The sequence below is a fragment of the Mirounga leonina genome, unplaced genomic scaffold (genome assembly GCF_011800145.1).
Source record: "Mirounga leonina isolate KUSES-001 unplaced genomic scaffold, KU_Mleo_1.0 Mir_53, whole genome shotgun sequence".
Taxonomy (NCBI): Eukaryota; Metazoa; Chordata; class Mammalia; order Carnivora; family Phocidae; genus Mirounga; species Mirounga leonina.
Window position 1 is genome coordinate 58,415,613 of NW_023270807.1, and position 22,921 is coordinate 58,438,533.

Below are 22,921 nucleotides of genomic sequence, written 5' to 3' on the forward strand. Positions count from 1 at the left end.
GTCTGACTCCCTAGGTTGTATGCTGGCTATTGACCTTGGGCAAAAGCACGCTTGCCCTCAGTTTCTTCATCTGTAAAATAGAAATAATAATATTAGGGGCTTCACATGGTTATAGTGAGAAATAAATAAGTTTATCCAAGGAAAACACCCAGAACAGGATCTGGCACAAAGTAGGTGCTTGGAAAATATTCGATAGTTCTATTACTTAGTGTATAGAGCCTGAAAAATGGTCACCTTTTGTGACTTAAAAAAACAGCAACACATCCATTTGTTTATAAACCAGAAACTGAATGAAATCAAAGAATGAATTCGATAGGATTAATGTATTATGCCGACATGCTTCTTTTGATTCCCATTCCACTAGCCCCAAATTCTTAGGCCATCCCCTCTTCTGCAGGGGAATATGTTATGTTCTTCTCAAATCTCTAACCTTCTGCCCATGGGTTAGAGACCTAAGGATAGGGCAATTTACTTCATAGGGCAATTTACCTGTCTTATAATGTTTTGTTTCTAGTTCGAGTTCCCTTGGCTTCCCCAGTTGAAGAGAGCAATCTATTTCCACTTAGTTCAGTATAGTAGTCATTTTATTTGTAAGCCTGCTATGTGCTTGGTGATAATATTTGGTGCTTTTGATGGAAATTTACGTAATTATCATGCCATATAAATTGCTCAAGAAATATCTTCTGAACTATACATACATATATATATGATATATATATGTATCTGCACTTACTACTCAATAAGATAAATACTATAGTTAACATATTCAAAAGTTTTCAAAATGTTTCTGTGGGGAAACCAGAAAAAGAGACACCTGAATATTCCTGAAATGTAAATACCCAGCAAAGAAAGCTGTTTAACTGCAAGGCTTCTTCCTCTTCCAAGGTAACAAGGGCATTTAAATTGTCATCCTTGGAAATGTGTTTTCTAACTTAAAAGGCTAGCATGCCACTAAGAGTAGAGAGGAAAAAGGGTATAATAACTGCAGGGATGGAAGAAAACCGTATCTGTCACATTGGTAGTACTCTCTGTACCCCTGGAGAATAAATTTTATATGTGATAACATTACTTAAAAATTAAGATTCTTACTGTCCTTTACCTATGGTAAGCCCAAATATCTAGCTGTGAATTTACAGTTAATTAATTAATTAATTTCTGATACCTATGTGCTTGACCTAATTCCATTTAAAAATCCAGCACATATAGATTTTCTACAAATGTTCTTCTGGTATAGAAAGCAACATAAAATAATGGGAAAGTATGTATTTTGGAATTTAGAAAACCTGAGTTCTTAGCTTTGCCTCTTCTTAGCTTTTCTTTATCTTTTCTTGGCTATGTGACCTGGGAAAATGATCTAGCCTCTCTGAAAAATGACAATGAATAAAAGAAGCTAGTGAAATAGTCCTGCTAGTAAATAAAATAGTCCAACTAGTAAAATAGTTTAAATAGTAAGATAGTTCTAATAAAACTCCATTCAAGCATATGAAAAGATGCTCAACATCATATGTCCTTGGGGAATTTTGAATTAAAGCAACAATGAAAAACCACTATATACCAATTAGAATGACTAAAATCCAGAACACTGACAACACCAAAAGCTGGTGCGGGTGTGGAGCAATAGGAAATCTCATCCATTGCTGATGGAAATGCAAAATGGTACAGCCACTTTGGAAGACAGTTGGGTGGTTTCTTACAAAAGTAAACATACTCTTATCATATGATCTAAAAATGGAATACCTTGGTATTTTTCCAAAGGAGTTTTACCAAATTTATACAAAAACCTGTACATGGATGTTTATAATAACTTTATTCATAATTGACAAAACTTGGAAACAGCCATATACTTCAGTAGGTGAATGGGTGAATGGATAAATAAACTGGTACATCTAGACAATGGACTATTATTCAGCACTAAAACAAAATGAAGTATCAAGACATGAGAAGATATGGAGGAAACTTAAATGTAATTACTAAGTAAAATAAGTCAATATGAAAAGGCTACATTCTGTATGAATCCAACTATATGAATTCTGGGAAAGAGAAAACTACAGAGACAATAAAAAAGATCAGATGTTAGAGGGGAGGGAAGGATGAATAGACAGAGCACAGAAGATTTTTAGGGCTTTGAAAATGTTCTGTATGATACCTCAATGGTGGACTATAATGTATCATTATATATCTGTGAAAACCCATAGAAAATACAACACCAAGAATGAACCTTAATGTAAGCTATAGACTTTGAGTGATAATGATGTGTCAACATAGAGGCACCTGGCTGACTCAGTTGGTTAAGCAACTGACTCTGGATTTTGGCTCAGGTCATGATGTCAGGGTCGTGAGATCTAGCCCTATGTTGAGCTCCACACGTAGTGGAGAGTTGGCTTGAGATTCTCTCTTCCTCTCCCTCAACACCTCCCTATGCTCACACATTCTCTCTCTCTCAAATAAATAAATAAATCTTTTAAAAATGATGTGTCAATGTAGATTTATCAAAAATAACAAATGTATCACTTTGGTGGGGAATGTTGATAGTGGGAGAGGCTAGGTATGTGTGGAGTCAGGGAGTATATGGGAATTCTTTTCCACTCATATTTACTGTGAATCTAAAACTGTTCTAAAAAAATAGTCTATTGAGGCACCTGGATGGTTCAGTTGGTTAAGCGTCCGACTCTTCATTTCAGCTCAGTTCATGGTCTTGGATTGTGAGATTGAAACTCCTATTGGTCTCTGCACTGGGCGTAGAGCTTGCTTGGGATTTTCTCTCTCTCTCTCTCCCTGTGCCCCTCTCCCTCCCTCTTTAAAAAAATGAAAATTAAGAAAAAATTAAAATTAAAAAAAGAAATTAAAAGTCCATTGAAAATTGTTCAAAGCTAAAATAACACTAAGAAGCTGATATTTACTAGGTTCCTTTTATTTAATTCTCAAAACAATTTTAAAAGAATTGTTAAATCCACTTAGAGATGAGAAAATTGAGTCAGAGAATTCACTAATTTAGCAATCATTTATTCCACTAATATTTACTTAGCATTTACTATGTGTCAAGCCATATTAAGCATGGGAGATACTAAAATTAATCAATGTGGATGTTATATTCCAAACAAGTGAGACAAACAAAAAGCAAGTAAGCCAACAAATAAAATAACTTAAAAATGAATTAATTGAGGAAATAAAGTGTTGAGATAGGGAATAACAGGACTCCTTTAAATAAGTTCAGGAAAGATTTCACATTTAATTTGAACCTTAAAGGAAGGAAGGGAACTCACCATTTGAAGAACATTATAGACTCATAGTACAATATGTTAAAAGACTCTGAGGCAGAAAATTGCTTTTTATTTGAGAAACTGAATGAAAACAGAATATTTAGAATTTAAGGAAAAGATGAAGTCAAAGAAGGAAATGTAGAATATAAGCCTTCATCATGATGAATATTTTATTCATTCAGCACATTTCCTGAGCGTGGTTGCCAGTCATTTTTATAGGCACTGAGATATATTAATGAATGTAATCTCTAATGTCCTTACACTCATTATTTATATTCTATTTTTTTTTAAGATTTTATTTATTTATTTGAGAGAGAGAGAATGAGAGACAGAGAGCATGAGAGGGAGGAGGGTCAGAGGGAGAAGCAGACTCCCTGCCAAGCAGGGAGCCCGATGCGGGACTCGATCCCGGGACTCCAGGATCATGACCTGAGCCGAAGGCAGTCGCTTAACCAACTGAGCCACCCAGGCGCCCACTCGTTATTTATATTCTAAAAGGGGGAGAAAGAAACACACATCCCCAAAAAAGATAATTTAAATAATAATAAATAAACAGATAAATAATAAAACTTCATATTAAAGTAAATGCTATGAAGAAAACAAAACATTTGCAAAGAAAGAAGTAACTTAGAAGGAAATACATATATGTATATATGTATGTATGTATGTATGTATACACACACACAATTTATATCTAGTGCTGAAGAATCGACATTTGAGCAGAGACCTGAATGACAAGAATGAAACAGCCATGTGAAGATCCTAGAAAGATCTTTCCAGTCAGAAAAGGGGGGGGCAAGGAAGGCAAGACAAAGACCTCAAGTCAGGAATGAGTTTGGTAAGTTTGAGGAGCAGAAGGAAAACCAGTATATCTGGGATATAATGAGAGAGGAATGAAAAGCTAGGGTCAGAGAGAAAAGTGTGCAGGCCTGTGACCACCAGGGTAAGCAGTTTTGCCTTTTTTTTTTTTTTTTTTTTTTTTAGTTTTAATAAAAGCCACTGTTGGGTTTTAAGCAGATGCATGATAAAATCATATTTAATATTTAAAAGATCACCAAGACTTTCTATGGAGAATTGACTATGGGAACATAGAAATGGAAAGTAGAGATAAGAGGCTACTATAGGAATCCATAGGGGAAATAAAGATTACATGAGCCATGATGGAAGCAGGGAAGATGGAAGGAGCTTGATAGATTTGGGATATGTATTGATAGAATAACTTGCAGGATTTCCAAAGGATGGGATGGAGAGGTAGAGTGATTTCCTGGCTTTAGACTTGATCAATTTTATGAATGCTGGAGCCATTTGCCAATTTGAAAACAAGTGGTAAAACAGATTTCAGGGGTCATGGCAAGGAAGTCGAATATTATTCTAAATGCATTGGTCATCTATTAGTTGGTTTGAAGTAGTGGTGGGGATATAATTAAATACATACTTTAAGATCATTTTGTTACACTTTAGTGAATGAACTAAAGGAAAGGGAAGCAAGGATGATGCCTCAGTAACTGGCTTGAGTAACTGGGTAGATGATGGTGTCATTTTTTGAAAGCAGAGAAAAGGTATACAAGTTTTAAGAAAAAGATGAATTCCATTTGGGGCACATTAAATGTGAGATGTCTGTGAGACATTAAGTGATACTGACAAGTGCTGTTGGATATGTGGGCCTAAGGCTCACTACGAGAGGTCTGGGTCACGTATATAAATTTTGGAGTCATCAGCTTAAGATGTTACTGAATTTAATGTGTGTGGGTAAGATCATTTAGGGACAAATTTAAAAAAAGGGGGGGGAGAGGGGCTATAGCCAAGTGCTGAGGAGAAACATTTAGAAAAAAATAAAAAAAAAAAAAAAAAAAAAAAAACCAACAAAAAAAACACAATAGCAAAAGATCGTGTGAGGAGTTCCCATTGTGGTAGGGGGAAGCCAAGAAGAATATGAAGCACAAGCTAGAGAGGGGAGTGTTAAAAAGTACGTGTGTGTGTGTGTGGGGAGGTGATAGTTCATTTTGCAAATGCAGCTGAGAGGCTGAGTAAAAAGAGAATAAAGCCACATCTCTTTGATTCAGCAAATTGGAAGTTGTTAGTGCTGTGTCAAGATCAGTTAAGCGGAGTGAGTCTAGAAGTCACTCCAGTGGATGGACAGATAACTGGAACATTAAGGTAGCATGTGTAGACAAATCTTTCTGGATAGTTGTCTATAAAGAGAAATACAAAAATTAGGCTGTGGCAGAAGGCGGTCATGGGACTAAGTGAAAGTTATTGGAATAAGTATATATACTTTGAAAATGATTCTATGTAAAGGGACAGATTGGTTATGAAGGAGATACAAGATAACTCAGCTAATCAGGACTTGGAGCAAGTGAAAGGTAGTAGGAATATACTATGTATCATCCTTTTTGTCCCCAGATCCATCCTCCACTTTTCTTTGTTCTATTGTCTGTCCCAGGTATCTGATTATCTGATTTGTGTGGATTATATCAATAGATTCATGTATCCCCTGGCTTTTGATTCGGTTTGACCAGTGGGAAGCTCCAGCAAGAGATCAAAGGGAGGGAGACAAATGAGGTCATGGTTTCTATCTACATGGAAACATTCTGTAGTTGGGTTAGACTGGTTGTATTTCTCAGCTGAAATCACTTCTCTGCTCTAAGTGGCATCCTGTGTTGGAACCCTGCCTAATACAAGAATCGGAACATAATTATTAGAACTGGCCCAATAAGCAGAGTTCTAGTTCCTCCATAGCAGTAGACAAAGGAAGAGAAAATGAATACAGGTAGATGAGTTTGGTGGGGTTTGCAGTGGGCATGTAAGGGCATGACATGTGATTGCTTTTGTTTTCTTTCAGAAGTAATCAACTAAGTATTAGAGCAGGAAGTTGTGAGGTTAAAGAAGAATGGATAAAATGTCCATCTCATAGAGTTGAAAATAGATCCTACCATCAAACATTTGAGGGTATTAATTGTAAGTGTAAACAATTAACATTGTTCAGCTCTTTGGGAGTTGGCATGGTGAAAAAAAATGTCATGTAAGGCATGTTTTTTGTAAGGCCAAGTACGCTAGCACAAAAGTGGTGAGAGACTTGAAGATGTGTATAGCATAGAAATTATGCTAATGGACCATGAGACCTAGGCCAGACAAGGTTTGGAGGTCAGAAGTGAGGTTAGAAAGGGATTGATGGATAGTGGGAAAGTGTAGGGGGTCACTGGGTTAGAGGTCTTTATAGGACCAAAGAATTGTAGGCATGGGTGTGATTGAACAATGAGCTAGATGAATGAGATTTTAGAAATCTTAATATAGAGATAGATCATTTTCTGACAATTGCAGAGTGTAGCTGTGAGAGAGAGAAGCTAAATCCTAGTGAGGGAAAGGATTTGACAATGAGGAGGTAAAAGGAGGTAAAAGGACGGAGACACCATGTTGGATGCTTCATGTAGGTGGATTTTGAATACATAGAGAATAATGATAAGAGTTGGGAAAGAAAGCAAAATTGTCATCCAGTAGGTAAACATTTGAAAAGTAAAGGCTTCCCTTCCCACTTAGTACATCTTCTGATTCAGATTTCACTGGATAACAGCAACTGTAAAGAGAGAGCGTGGTATAATAAAATGGCATGAGCCTTAGAGGAGCAGAAGCATGAAAGAGGGAAGAAATGATCTGGGGGTAGCAATGAGGGTCAAGGAAGACACCAAATGTGCCTTTGTGCCTGAGTGATGGAAGGGTGACACTAAAGATAATCTCCATGAAAGAGGGCTGAAGGAGAAGCACTGTTATTGGGATATGGTCCAATAAAGCAGAAAGATGGAAGGGCATTCCAAAAATTAGTTGAAAATGTGGAACAGTGTGCTGATCTCTAAACAGGAGTTCTTTAGCATTCAGTGGCAGTGTGTGGGAACATCAGAACAGCAACTGGCCAGGCTAGAGTGTGTATGAAACAGTAGAGGGATAAGCCAGGTCAATGGGGTGGGAAGAAAAATGGAATTAGTCTTATTTCTGAGGTGAGTATAGGCAAGAGGACACATTACTATCATATCCAAAATGCCCTTAGGTGTGATGACCCTCATGGGATGATTGTTGTTCTCCAGGGGTCAGGAAGAGGGTAATCACCTTTCTAGACAGACTGGCAGGGCAACCTCCTCTAAATTTTTCCACTCTGCAGTATCTTTCTCTAAGAGAGCAAATTCCAGAGGCTTTTCCCATGGTCAGATAGTAAGTATTAGAGCCAATTGCACTCTGGTTTATTCACAGGATACCCTGTTCCACCTGCCCCACAAAAATATGCTAACACATAGATTCTCTTAGTACTTAATTAAACATGAATTTTTAATAGGGCCTGTTGTGCAGAGCCTTACAGGATTTGGCTCCTCACTCTCTCTTCATTCGGACCTTATTCAACTGATTCCCTCACTTCCTGGATGTGACTTCAGTCACTCTGATGGCAAGAGTCCTCTTTCTGGAACACACCAGTATCATATTGGCCTCAGGGCTTTTACTTGCTGCGTCCTTGACCTGAAATGCTCTTCTTTCAGATTTTCAAATGGCTAAACTCTTTCTCATCTTTTAGGTTCTACCTCATCTCTCATCTCCTCAGTAAAGACTTCCAGACATATTACTCAATATTGTCTTGTCCTCTCTTATCTTGCCAAGTACCTTAAGGTTGTTCTGTATCCTATTGCCCTATTTTATGCTTTCATGCCATTTATCAGCATCAGAAGTTATGTGTTCTATTTCTTTAGACATTTATTATTGATTTCTTCATCTATATCATGAACTTTATGACTCAGAAATTTCTCTTTTATATAGAGGAGGGCTGGCTCATAGTAGGTGCTCCATAAAATGTTGTTGGATGAATGCATAAACACTTGATAAATGTTGTTTCTTTTTCTATATTCCAAAGTAAGTTACTATTTTTTTCTATAAATATAGTAGTTACAATTTTTATATTTGTTAGGACGAAATGTGGTAATATGTAAAAGTCCCTACTCCAGTTTTCAGTGCATAGTAGGCAATTAGGTAGTGAGTTTTTTTCATTCTTTCATCAATATATCCCACTGAAATAGCACAGCAGATATTGAATAAGTGATATGATTCAAATTGGGATATTGTAATCATGTGAAATTGGATCTTAATGTATTACGTATTTTATAGCATATATCACATTATGTATTACTTCTTACATATGATATAAGATAAAAACATATTTTTATTATATAGTCATGGTGAAATTATTATAGTTAAATATTCTCTTTTGAAGCACAAATATTCCCAAAGTAGTCTGCCTTCTTAGGATTTCACCCTATATTAATTACAATTAGCAAAAATAAAATTGTTGTTCTAAATTAATGTGAAATATTCTATCTTCTAAGGCAAGCTATAATTCTCATAGTTTCATGATTAACTAATACCTCCTACCTTCATGTTTACTGTTTCCAGGAAGAACCCTACGTCCTGTTTAAGAAATCTGACAAACCTCTCTATGGGAATGATCGATTTGAGGGCTACTGCATTGACCTCCTCAGAGAGTTATCTACAATCCTTGGCTTTACATATGAAATTAGACTTGTGGAGGATGGGAAATATGGAGCTCAGGATGATGCCAATGGACAGTGGAATGGAATGGTCCGTGAACTGATTGATCATGTAAGTCTCTTTTCTCATTATTATCATTACCTCTGGTTGACTTCTAAAAGGTTTACTTTTTAAGAATTTTTTGATGGTCAGGGGTTAATGACACGAGCAATAATATATTTCAAGTATGTATATCCTTAAATAATTCTATTGAAAATATATATTATTTTTGCCCTTAAATATAAAGAATCTAAGAGGGATGTGTGGTTCTACTGGAGACAGTTGTCTGTTTTAAATTAACTAGTATTTAGTGATTTAATATCTTAAAATATTTAGTCCTAATTAGCAAATTACAATGTGGATGCCCAACAATTTATTTCTTTTTCACTTTTATAATGCTAAGTTCATAATCAACAGAAGGAATAGTGATGCAAACTCTAAATATTATGATAAAAAATTTCCTAGACTAGGATAGGATACTTCTTATCTTTATTTTTTATTTTTGATATTTCTTATCTTTAGAGGATAGGATAGTTCTTATCTTTAGAGTAGAGATGAAAGAAATCTATAAGGATAGAATATGATACTGTATCAAAATAAAGCAAGTATATTAAGCATATTGAAGCAGGAGGATAGACATTTTATTTTAGTTAGTTGAATGAGCCAGACATTCCTTCTTTGGCATTATTTCATAACTTATAATTTTATAACTGATAATTTTCATTTATAATGAAAACATTATTTCATAATTTCTCAGTCAGTAATATCAATTAACTCATCCCTTTGAAATATGCTCTTATGTAAAAAAATAATAACATGGCCTTTGGTTTTGTGTTTTGTAATATTTAAGTTTCTTTTGACATTTTGCATAATATTAAGGCATGTAATCCTTGCTAAATATTCTACAAAATAACAAAATATATTTTCCTTTAAAATACAGTGTGAACTAGGGTGCCTGGGTGGCTCACTTGGTTAAGCGTCTGCCTTTGGCTCAGGTCATGATCCTGGGATCCTGGGATCGAGTCCCACATCAGGCTCCCTGCTCATCTGGAAACCTGCTTCTCCATCTCACCCCCACCCCTGGCTCATGCTCTCTCTCTCTCAAATAAATAGATAAAAATCTTAAAAAAAAAATACAATGTGAACTGTATCCTAAATGAAAGTTCTTACTAATGGAAGTAGCAAATATAGGCAGATTTTGCAGGATTTTGAAATATTTCTTTTTTTTTAAGATTTATTTATTTATTTATTTGAGAGAGAATGAGATAGAGAGAGCATGAGAGGGGGGAGGGTCAGAGGGAGAAGCAGACTCCCTGCTGAGCAAGGAGCCCGATGCGGGACTCGATCCTGGGACTCCAGGATCATGACCTGAGCTGAAGGCAGTCGCTTAACCAACTGAGCCACCCAGGCGCCCTTGAAATATTTCATTGCTATTAATTATGAAGTTCATTATCAAGAATAAAGGAATAAGAGAGATCTGAATCTATCTATATGTATGTATTGTGTATGTATGTATGTATCTCTCTGTTTATCTATCTATATATCATCTCTCTATCAAGAAAGAGATGTTAGGCTTTGGTTGGAAGCAGAATAACAACACAAACAATCATTGTTAAAATTTATTTTTCTTTAAATCTTCAACATACTTCTTTTAATGATTTGAAATTTACTCAGTAAGTTCCTAAAATTCTAGACTCGATCAATTATTTTTAAAAAATTCTGCTTAAACGGTCCATTTATATTTTAACTTTGTAAAATCCATTAATGATGATGACAATGTATATGATTTGGAATCAAATATAAAACCTTAAGCTTTATGTTCATTTCTATTAATATAGCAGTAACCATCAAAAATCTTAATTCAAGCGTTTAAGCAAAAATGTTAATTTTTTGGTTTGCATATTTGAAAAGTCCAGAGGTAGTGTGGCTGGATTTAGATTATCAATATTCAGTTTTTCTGATATTTTGCCTCAATTTAGTCTTTGCTTCCTTTTATTTGTTTTACTCTTGGACATGTGCCTCCCAACAGGTGGCAAGAACAGTTGCCACCAACAGTTCTAGATCAAACATCCAGGTAGAAGTAAAACACCTGGATGGTGTTTCATCAAGAGACCCCAAATTTGTTTTCATTGGCCTGAGGTAGGTCATAAACTAAATCCTGAACCAGTTATCCCATTCAGAAGGAAGTGTTATTCTCACTGGATAGTGTGGGACCATATATATATTCATTCAAGAAAGTAGGAGGTGGGGTCAACCTCTTTTTAAAACCATGTAGATTTAGATTTGAGGAACTATGGGTTTTTAAAGGAAAATTAGAATTTTTATACCCGGAGAAAGTAGAGTGGATGCTGCACAGATCAATACAATGGATATCTACTATTAGACCTTTGCGTAAGTAGCTTATAGGAAGCTTTTATTTTAGTCAGCGCACAGGAGTTTTAGATCACCATTGCCTTTATGTATATATTTGTCATAGGTGTTCAATTAATGCTCTTTTAATTAAGCTTTTTGAGATTCAAAATGGATTGAAGGTTTTAGTTTTCTAGAATTTGTTCCTTTTTGATTTCTTATCTATATTTCTTCAAGGAAATTAAAAGTAAAAAATGAAGGTGAGGAAATAATTATTTAGATCTATGGCATAAAAGATGATAGAACACCAAATAAGGGAATAGTAAGGGGGATATTATCAGTTAATATTGGTTTCTCAAGAAAATTACCTGTGGTATTGAGTTGAGACCACTGATGAAGGCTTCAAGTTACTGAATCATTCTATTCTTCTTGGTGCCAAATCTGTCACTTCACCTTCCATTTTTCCCTTACTAGCATCCCCTTTCTTGGTGCCCTCCTCATGTCTCATATTGCTGATCTAGCCTTGGTTTTTCATATTTAGCACGAGTCATATTAAAATAGAATGATGATTACAGTCGGTATATTTTTCTTTGTACAACCTCAACCTGGTTTGCATATTTATGAATATGTTAATTTCAACACAAGATAGTAACTCCTACTGATAACCAGATAAATACCCTAAACTTCTTGCTCTCATTGCTTTCCTTGGATAAGCTTACCTTGTCTCATAGTTTGATTACCTTTCTCCTACTGAAATTTTATCATTCTGTATCTTCAGCCCTGAGCCTTAGACCCATATATCAACCCACCTCTGTTATATTTTTTGCTTAAATGTTTCATAAGCATCTCAAAGGTAGCATATTCCAGACTGAATTTATTATTTCTCTTTCTTGAAGCTTTCCTTTTTGAAGAGTTTCCTAGTACGTGGAGCAATGATTCAATAGATTGCCCAAGCCAAAATTTAGTAGTGATTTTTTAATTGTCATTTTTAAATTATTTCTCACTCCACCATGTTCTATTGAGTGTGCTCCTTAAATAATTTCAAAACTTGCCTACTTATCTCCATCTCTGCTGTCATCTGGAATAATAACCCAATATGAGGTCCTTTCCTTTCTAACCATTATCTGTGTGTGTGGGTGTGTATGTGTGTGTATTACTGAAAGATTTTATGCAAGAAAAGGGCATGATCAGAGTTTCCTGTTTCAGAAGGAAAATCTGATCATGCCCTTCTCTTGCAATAAAATCTTTCAGTAGTTTCCATTGTTCTAAGGATATAGGACCAACTATATATTTATAAAAACCCTTCCATATTTGGTCATTGTTTATCTGTTATGGAAATCTTCTTTTTACCCTGCAGATCTAGTCTCAGATCTTCTCCACCATACTTTCTATATTGGGAGGTTGTCTTACATGGTGTAAATCAACAGGGTTCCCAGCAAGAGATCCAAGGGAGGGAAGAGAGTGAGGTCAGAATATTTATTTCCCTCCTCACTCCCTGAGATGTTGCCTTGAGCTGGCTGCATCCTTACAAGGAACTTCAGTTTCTCATTATGATGCCTGCTCTGCACAAATCTCTCTCCTGTTCTCAGTTCCAGTTTACACCATACATAGCTTTGTTTCTTCAGATCTTAGGAGTAGTTACAGTTTAGCTGCTGTTAGCCTTAGGATCCTGCACTACCCCTTAAAATTTCCTGACACCAGTGGTCTTTGAAGTGTGTTCCACAGACCTGCAGAATCAGTATCAGTTTCAGACTTGCTAGAAATGCAAATTTTCAGGCCCTACCCTAGAACTACTATATAAAACTCTGGGGTGGAGACTGGTAGTCTTTCTTTTAACAAGCTTCAGTGGTGATTCTGATATTCTCTGAAGTTTGAGAGTCAATGTCCTACCCACCACCCAGACTTGTGTAATTAACTAGTTCCTTTGTAAATAAATCCTGCTCAGTTATTATCATTTGAGTGTGCCATCTGTTTTCTATTGAGACTCTAATTGGCACACCTTTCTATATTTTCATCTATTCTGCCCTCTCCAGCCAAACCCATGTGGACTTTTTAAAGTCTTGTTCTCTTTTGCTTCTAGCCTAGTTCTCTGTGCATCACTCTCCTCAACCTCCACCTCAATCACTTCATCTGAATTATTTCTATTTAACTTCGGAAACACTTCCCCAGTGATGCTTCCCCACCCCACCCCAGAAAGCCCACCTGCTATGAGTTTTTACACTACCCTTCTTGCATAACATCTGTCACACTTTAATTACCAACTTCATAATATCTGTCACACTTATTTATATGTAAGTTGTATGGTAGTTATACAATCAATCAGGACAATTTCAGGTGCAGGTGTCAGAAACATGTCTAAAAATAGCTTACAAAAATATACTTTTTTAAAAGTCCCATAATACTAATGGTGGTTCTCACTTCAAGTGTAGTTGACTCCAGGGTCTTACAGTATGTCATTAATGATTGACCTTTCTTTTGCTGCCTTGTTATCTCTTGGCTTTACTCTCCTCTCTGTATGTTTTATTTATTTATTTTTTTAGATTTTATTTATTTGAGAGAGAGAGACAGAGATAGTGAGAGAGAGAGCACAAGTGGGGAGGAGAGGGAGAAGCAGGCTCGCCACAGAGCAGGGAGCCCGATGTGGGACTCGATCCCAGGACCCTGGGATCATGACCTGAGCCGAAGGCAGACGCTTAACTGACTAAGCCACCCAGGCGCCCTCTGTATGTTTTATTCTTAAGTACTATCTTCCATATGGTAACAAAGGTAAACTATGGTGGCTCTAGGCCAATGGTTATCAACCTCGGGGGGGTTTTGTTTTTGTTTTTTTCCCCAAGAGACATTTGGCAATGTCAAAAGACCTTTTTTATCGTCTTAAGGATGTGAGGGAGATGCTGCTACTGCCTTCTAAGGGTAGAAGCTAGTGGTGCTAACCTCTAAACAATGTGCAAGACAGCCCCTCACACACAAAAAGAATTATTTGGCCCCAATATCAATCATGCTGAACTAAAGAAACTCTATTTTGGGCTTACCTGGTTCTTAAGTCTCTCCTTTTGAAAGAGACAGAGGTCTTCTTTTGCCAAAGTTTCAGCAAAATCCATGGTGGGGTTTGGGTTAGGGTGGGAGTGGTATCAATTGGGTCAACTTGGACAAGATGCTCATTCTCTGAACTAATCCAAAAGGCTAAAATTGGGGAGGTGGTAGTTGGAATAGCCAGACTTGGGTCATGTGTCCATACCTGAAACTATGGGATAGAGTCAGACCCATCTAAATTATGCTACTTATTTTTATATGAATTTGGGCACAGAGGTAACTAATATTTCTCTTATATGAACTATGTGCTAGTCCATTTTCTAATTTTTTTTTTTAGGCTTTACTAGGTTAAGTAGAAGGGAGATAACCATCAAGAGGCTATATTTACACAAGTGTTGTGATGAGGAAATACAGATAAAAATAAAATCTCTTTCCAACCCAGAAAACCTTTCCATGAAGGTAGATGAAAAATAAAATAATTTTATTAATGAATAAGCATTAAACCATAATGAGATGCACAGCGCAGGTAATTCACTAAGAGATTGGAAAAACAAAGAAATCTTACTCTTTTTTATAGCCAAGAAGGCACAACCCATTGCATACATGTTCTCAAGTTAAATAATACCTAGTCCTCAAGTAAGAAGGCTTGAAAGCACCATTTATCACATATAGTTCCTCCTAAATTCATTTGGAAACTGGAGTGACCATCTGTGTTAGCTAATTGGTTTTATCCAATAGAAAAATAAACTTCTCAGGTCTTTATGAGAAAGGTGGGCTTTAGGCTCCCACCCACCAAAGTTAGGCTCCTCCTCTCCCACAAAAAAATAGGGTGTTATCTTCCATGGTGATTACATTTCAAAAAGATACTTCCCAGATCCTTGGGAAAGGCATTCATGGGTCATAAAGCCGGCAAGAGGCTTAATTAACTTTTTATCTCAGAGAGAAAGGACTTACAAGTTTTCTAAAATAAATGTTCTAAGAAAAGGGGAGAATTGAGCCTCCTGTGTTTAATTTGTATTTAACTGTACAGTTGCAAGTCTTTGTTATTTTAGTAAAGTTGGTCTTAACCACCTTCTTCTCCATATCTCCTTTTTGAGAAAATCCTCAATGTACAGGGCTTGGTATAATCTCTCAAATTTATTATGATCTAATGAGAGATGATTCCTTGATGATGTAATATGAGGATACAAGAAAGATATTAGGAGAATGTGGCTCCCTGAGGCAGTTAGTCCTTAAAAAGTGACAAGCCTTCCCCCTGAAAGCACCTTCCTCTTCTTTTTTTTTTTTTTTTTAAAGATTTTATTTTATTTATTTGAGAGAGAGAGAATGAGAGACAGAGAGCATGAGAGGGAGGAGGGTCAGAGGGAGAAGCAGACTCCCTGCCGAGCAGGGAGCCTGATGCGGGACTCGATCCAGGGACTCCAGGATCATGACCTGAGCCAAAGGCAGTCGCTTAACCAACTGAGCCACCCAGGTGCCCAAGCACCTTCCTCTTCTATCATCTCCACAGTAAGCCTGCACAACATGGCATACTAGTAAGTCCCTGTGAAGGCAGATATGGGTTCAAATCCTAATTCTTCTGCTATGTAGTTTTATGCCTTGGGCACATTGCCTTAAGCTCTTTGATCCTTATTATTCTCAAAAATAAAATAGATAATATCATATTAATAATTAGGAAGATATATATAAATTCCCTAATGCAGTGCCTGACAGATAGTAGATAAGCAATACAGACACATTAAGTACAAAATTTGTGTCTTCTTACTTACTCTTTCTACTATATTGTTAATAAGGATTCTTGTTGAGGATTAAAAAGTAAAACATGTCAACACTCTTAACAGTGTGAAAAAAGCAGGGATTAGGGTTGCTATTGATATTAATTTTGAATCAGAGTCGTCAGTAATATCGACATTGTTTTAATAGTAAAACTGTTTATTAATTGGAACCTTTGGTGTTCAAATATCTCATTACTTTTCTACCCAAATGATCTATGTCTTGGTGGTTTTATATTAGAATTAAATATAAGGAAGAATTAATAGAGAGTCAAATTTAGTGTGAGATTAGCAATGGGGAAGATAAATGGTGGTTGGGAGGGATGGTATTTAGGATACCGGCAAAGCAGAGACACCCAATTTAAAAAAATTACTATTCAATATATATGTTTTTTTTTTTAAAGATTTTATTTATTTATTTGACAGAGAGAGACACAGAGAGAGAGGGAATACAAGCAGGGGGAGTGGGAGAGGGAGAAGCAGGCTTCCCGCCGAGCAGGGAGCCCAATGCGGGGCTCGATCCCAGGACCTGGAATCATGACCTGAGCCGAAGGCAGACACTTAACGACTGAGCCACCCAGGCGCCCCAATATATATGTTTTTTAAATCAAAGTAATCATTATAGGTAAAATCAAAACATGTTTGGACCTCTTTGTATTTATTTTATGGTTTGGTAATGTGTCATATTTGAATTCTATTAAAACTGAAAGTGAAGAGCTATATTATCCTTGCTTAAATCTTTTAAAAATCTCAATCCAGCACTTCTTAAATATATTTTTAAAATAAAAATCACTCAGAAACAAATGATTTGGTAAATTTCAAAAAAAGAAATATTGGTAGCATATGTCCTACTACAGAGGAAGAAGAGGAGCAACCTAGGCAGTTTTCCCTTTATATAGGTGACCTGCTTTTTTAGGTCTTTCCATCAGGCTATCTATTGAGTTTTTATGTTGATTGGTGCTATGGGCCATTTTATTTGAAGTTTGTTGGGCAGCTCTAAAAGTCGATATTTTTTGTGAGTCATCAGACTAATTAAAATCTAAATCAGGACACTATTTTACCTTATCAGTTCACTGCATCTGTGGTCCTCTGTATAGTGCTGTATACTTAGTTGTATTCATTTGCTTCCAATATCCTGAAAATAATCGGGAGATACAAATAATACAATTGCAGGAAGTGTTCAGCATTAAAGAATATTTACTGAAAGAATGGCATAACTGTTCAACAGTGTTCCACAACAGATGTTAAACTCAAGCACCACTCTCCTTAGAGAAAATGCTACATATTTTCCAAATGCTTTTATTTTTATGTTGCCTTCCAAGGCCCCAATGAAAGTTTCCATTCAAGGACCAAGTAAAGAAATACACAGTGACCGCCTTTCCTTTTGAAATTAAAGCATCGGAACTTTTTATATAAATTTTATGAAATACGTTGTAAAGTGTTTCAGTCTTAAACCAAAGTTAGCTATTGAGCTATTCCAGGTGGCAGAGTCTATGTTGTGTGAATGGAGGTCTCAGTTTCTTGGATTCCCCACAAAAGATCTACGTGAGGACCCGTGCTCGAATAAATACAGCCAATAAGGAAGGTAGCAAGGCCAAAGCAGTTTATTAAGGATGGTACATGCTCAAGATGGGAGAGTGGGCAGGCCTGGAGGTGGCAAGTGTAGGGGCAGGGAAAGGGTTAGGAGTGTCTTTTCCTTTTATGTTTGCATTGGTTAGGGGTCGTAGCTGGGAGTGTCTCTGACTGAGGTTATTTCCAATCATCTAAGAGACTCCTCCTATCTCCTGGTTGGGAGGGGTAGTTTTTGCCCTAGATAGTTCTTGCCCAAACTGTCATGGCCATCTTCCCTCTCTGGGGGGAAGGGGTTGAGACCCCAATGTAAAGATATTATAATGAAGCTATAGGCTGCCCTGGGGGGAGTGGGTGGGGGCAGAGGTTGAAGAGCAGAACACTTGTTCTGCACTTGTGGCTCTTGGTCTGTCAACCCCAAGGTATTGGAAGCCACTAGGCCAGGATGTTGAAAGCCACAAAGTGGGGATATTGTGCCCTCAGGTTTCTAATGTGTAACCTATTTATCACTCCCCTTGCCTCCAGCTTATGTCTAACTTACTGCAGACTCTATCAGAGCCTAACTTAGTAGAGGTGAGAACACAAACTTGCTAATGCAACCATTGTATTAAGCTAGGCATAAATTTTACTTGTAGCTTTGGGTTGTGTATTCTTTATAGCTAATAACTCATTTATGGGTTCATGAGACTACTGTTGTATGTTATTCATAAAGCCAACTAGAGTTTTCGTAAGCATGAGGGAAAACACCTAAGCTGCAATAAGCTAGCAGCACATATTATTATGGGACTACTTAAAGGAGACAAGGGCGGTTAAATTACTTTCAAATCTCTGGTGATGTTTGCCTTGGCAGTGGAAAACGTCAGGAAAATTTATACTTGTAAACATCCATACAGTGGTATGCAAAGTCTCTGTATGTGCAGGTTAAAAATAAACCAGAGATCACAGACACTCCTTGTTATTTGAAATTCTTTGCTTTTTCATCTTTCCAGCAGAATATGCCCCAGCTGGAGGCAAATTTCAGCACACTCTTAAACCAGTGATCTTCTGGGCCTTTTCTGACCTAGTGTCATAATGCTGATAAACTGTGTGAGGGAATATTATGTCAGCAAGTCCACAGTTACTTCTTACCTGGGCAAATTTGGGAATTTGGATGCTATCTATTTTTTATAATTACAACTAAAAAATGAGAGGTTCTTAAAACCATATTCAGGGTCCCTTTACCTCATTAGAATTGTATAGATTAGGGGCTCCTGGGTGGAGCAGTTGGTTGAACGACCAACTCTTGGTTTCTATTGAGGTCCTGATCTCAGGGTTGTGAGATCAAGCCCTGCGTTGGTGTATGCGCTCAGTAGGGAGTCTGCTTGAGTTTCTCGGTCTCTCTCCCTCTGCCCCTCCCCACCTTTATGCTCTCTCTCTCTCTCTCTCTCTCAAATGAATGAATAAAAATCTTAAAAAAAAGAGAATTGTGTAGATTAAAGTATTAGTCTATTAGAAGTGTATGTTTTCTTTTAAATGCATTTGACACTTAGATCTTTTAGAGGGGCCAACTTACCTTCCAAAGGTTACAACTTCTCTGTGCTTAAAGATACTTGCATTTTGATATCATTAACCATTTGTGGTTGGTAAGAGTGTATTGGTCAATAAAAGCTTTTTCTTTTTAAGGGGGCTCCTTTTTATAGCTTCAAGTGCTGTTGAAATTTTAAAAACAAACAAAAGCTTGATCATTTGACAGATTTCTTAAAAAAAAAACAGTGAGAAAGAAATTCAGTTTCAGTTTATAAAACAACTATGGCAAAGTGGGAAGTCTATTGGGATCTATTCACTCTTATTTTACATTATTTTGAAGAAGACCCGTGATGCGATGGATTTCCAGCTGCATGAATGCTTCCCAGCATGCTGTCTTAGCATTGCAATTGGTATTTAACATTATCAAGGCTTTTATGATTCATAAATGAGCCTAACAGGACCTCGTTATACTTTGCTTTTGTCTCCTGATTGCTCTTTTATTATATTCTAGGGAGGAAATCAAATATTTGTTCTTCAGGGAACTTAAAAAGGCTCCAGGTATTATCACAAAAATGGAAAGGCTAAATCAAAAAACAGTTTCAAATAAATGGGAATTGACTTGCACTGTAGCTTTGAATTTTGATGGTATGTTGTCTCAATTTTGCACTCTAGTGGAAGCATTCTAGTATTTTCAGTTAAATACACTGAAGAGTAGTAATATTATGATCACTACTTTTTTTAATTTTAGGAAAATTAACTAAAAAATAAACATGCAAATTTATTTATAATTCCCCATGAACCAAAAGTGACAACTCTTAGCATGTTTGTTTTTTTGTTTCAAGTTTCTCTCTTTTAATATAAGACATTGGTAGACCATGTTGAGGTCCCTTAGTCACCATAAAGTTTCTCAATTTAGTAATATTCTAAGTCAAGCACAAAAGATTGAATTACATTTCCCTCATCCCTCTCCACATGTAACCACTATCTTAAGTTTGGTGTTTTTCTGGCCCATTTTATGTAAATTGCTCAGTAGTACTCTATAATAAGAATACACTGCTTTTATTTAACTAGTCTTCTACTGAGAGACACTCAAGTTAATTTCAGTCTTATGTTAACAAAAATCAATGTTGTTATGAAGATCCAGTCTTGTTGTCTTGTCTCCTAGAACACCTATGTAAGAACTTATCTAAGGGGTGTACTGAGAAAGGAATTGTTCAGATTTCATTTCGAATTTTGTAAGATATTGAAAATATTGTTCTCCAAATTATTTTATTAATTTACACTTCCACCAATAGAATAAAATTTCTGTTTGTCTGCAAAATCACCAACTTCAGGTTCTCACTATCTTAATTTAGTTAATCTGAATGCAAATGAAATCTCATTGCTTTAATTTGCAATTCCCTGTTAGCCTCTTTCTCCTCCCCCTATATTTATAGACTAGTTTCTCCTCAGAATTTCCCATTTACTTCCTTTGACTTTTATGACTGATACATAGTAATTTGTTATATTTTCTGAATATTAATAATGCAAATATTTATCCCAGTTAGGATCTTGTTTTTTTATTTGTTTAAAGTGTGTGTGCATGTGTGTGTTTTGGTTTTGAAGTTTTAAAGTTTGAGTTTCTCAAATTTATTAATTTTTCCTTATGGCTTGTGATGTTTTTGTGCCTTGTTAGAAAAATTCTTCCTTAACTGGAGCTCATGAAGATATATATATATATATTTTATTTAAGAGTCTAAGATTTTTGTCTTTCAAATTTAGCTCTTTTGTCCACCTACAATTTGTTCATTAAGTCTACATGGGTTGGACTTCAACCTAAGTAAAAGTCTCAATTCCTTCTGCTCCCTTCATGAGAGATAGACCCCAAATACTCTAAGCTACAACATATTTGTTAATAATTTTCCTTTGTTTGTAAAAAAAAAAAAAGCAGTTTGGAAAGCAAATGATTTTTGCTTTTAATGAGAAATCCTGTGACTATTATCTCAGATATTAGAGGCAAGGAATTAGGAAAAGTACATGACATGTTAAAAAGGGCTAATGCATTCTTTCTGACTGAACTTTTTTCTCAAAGCAGATTTAAACAGCAAGCTGTCACAGTCAAAATGTACTGTCAGATAGTTCGGAGGCAAAGATGAGAGTTAATACAGAAGTTGGATATCACAGACCAGTATAATTCTGATTTTGTACCATATAAGAAATGATGATTCATTGGAAATTATCCCACAGTTGATACTCAACAACCATTTATTGAATGCTTATTCTGAGAAAGATACTGTTAACTACAGCATTAACAATATCTCTTAAAATATTGATTACATTTTGTAAAAAAGGAAATAAGACATGATAAGTGTTTTCATTTTCTTTAAAGATTTTATTTATTCATTTGAGATACAGAGATACAGAGAGAGAGAGAGCATGAGGAGGGGGAGAGGCAGAGGAAGAGGGAGAAGCAGGCTCCCTGCTGAGCCAGGAGCTTGATGTGGGGCTCCATCCCAGGACCCTGGGACCATGACCCGAGCCGAGCAGACGCCTAACCATCTGGGCCACCCAGGCACCCCAAGACATGATAAGTGTTAAATAATTCTTTTAATACTAGTGTAAAAAAGAATTTTCCATCTATGTGATTGCCCAGTAACATTGAGGTTATGTTGAGAAATACTTGGTTTTTCAACATGTTTTTTTTTTTTTTATCATGTACTCTCAAGATTTTTAATTTTATTTATTTATTTATTTATTTATTTATTTATTTGCTTATTGGAGAGAGAGAGTGGGGAGAGGGTGTGGAGGAGCAGAGAAAGAGAATCTCAAGCAGGGTCCATGCTCAGCACAGATCCTGACACAGGACTTGATTCTAGGACCCTGAGATCATGACCTGAGCTGAAATCAAGAGTTGGATGCTTAACTGATTGAGCCAGCCAGGCACCCCAATAGTCTCAAGATTTTTAAAAGAATTCATTCCCTAATTGCAATCTTTTGCTAATTTGCTCTTTAATTGTAATTTATAGCAAACAAACAGAGCTAAGGATTGTTTTATTTTGCAATTATATAATAAATTAGTGAATAAATATCTCTCACGGATACTACTTAAGTTCTTCAAATATGATTCCTGAATTTAAGATGCTTCAAATATCAGCAAAGTAAATGTTTTGGACATAAATATTACCAGAAAAATATAGTACAAAAACATAATTTGAAGTCTAAGAAGAAGTACAATGCTAAAGTTGATATTTTAGAGACTCCTATAGATGTAGAGAAATTCCTGTATACTCCTCTACATTCTATGCATAATTTTGCCTCCTACAAAACAGTATACGGTGTATCAGTCTCACACTGCCAGGCATTGAAACTTTTCCTTAGGTTTTTCCCTAACCCTTAGGGAAGGCTTCTTAAAAAAGAGGGGTGGGAGGTAGTGCCTGGAAGGCTCAATCGGTAGAGCATGCAACTCTTGATCTTGGAATTGTAAATTTGAGTCCCCCGTTGGTTGTAGAGATTACTTAAAAACAAAATGTTTTGGGGGCACCTGGGTGGCACAGTTGGTTAAGCTTTGGACTCCTGGTTTCTCTTCAGATCATGATCTCGCATGGTGAGATCAAGCCTCCTGAGCGGGCTCACACTGAGCATGGAGTTTGCTTAAGACTCTCTGTCCCTTTCCCCTTGCCCTTCCCCCATGTGCTCGTGTGCACCTGCATGCACGCGGGCACTCTCTCTCTCAAATAAATAAATTTTTAAAACAATAATAAATCTTTTGAAAAACCTCAAAAAGTAGCTGAACCCCAAAAGATTCATAAATGAACAGAGGAAACAGATTGGAATGGAGAAGGCTTGAGTTGGGAATTTGATAACTCAAAGAGTTACATAAAAATGAAAGTA

At 36.3% G+C, this 22,921-nt stretch overlaps 1 protein-coding gene across 1 annotated transcript in view; it reads left to right on the plus strand.

Annotated features, from left to right (window-relative positions):
- Window positions 1–22,921, plus strand: part of GRIK2 (glutamate ionotropic receptor kainate type subunit 2) — a 668,139-nt gene that overhangs the window by 445,901 nt on the left and 199,317 nt on the right. Inside the window, exon 11 of the mRNA XM_034991619.1 lies at window positions 8,688–8,894. Within this exon, the coding sequence (XP_034847510.1) occupies window positions 8,688–8,894 (207 nt within the window). The remainder of the gene's footprint in view (window positions 1–8,687; window positions 8,895–22,921) is intronic.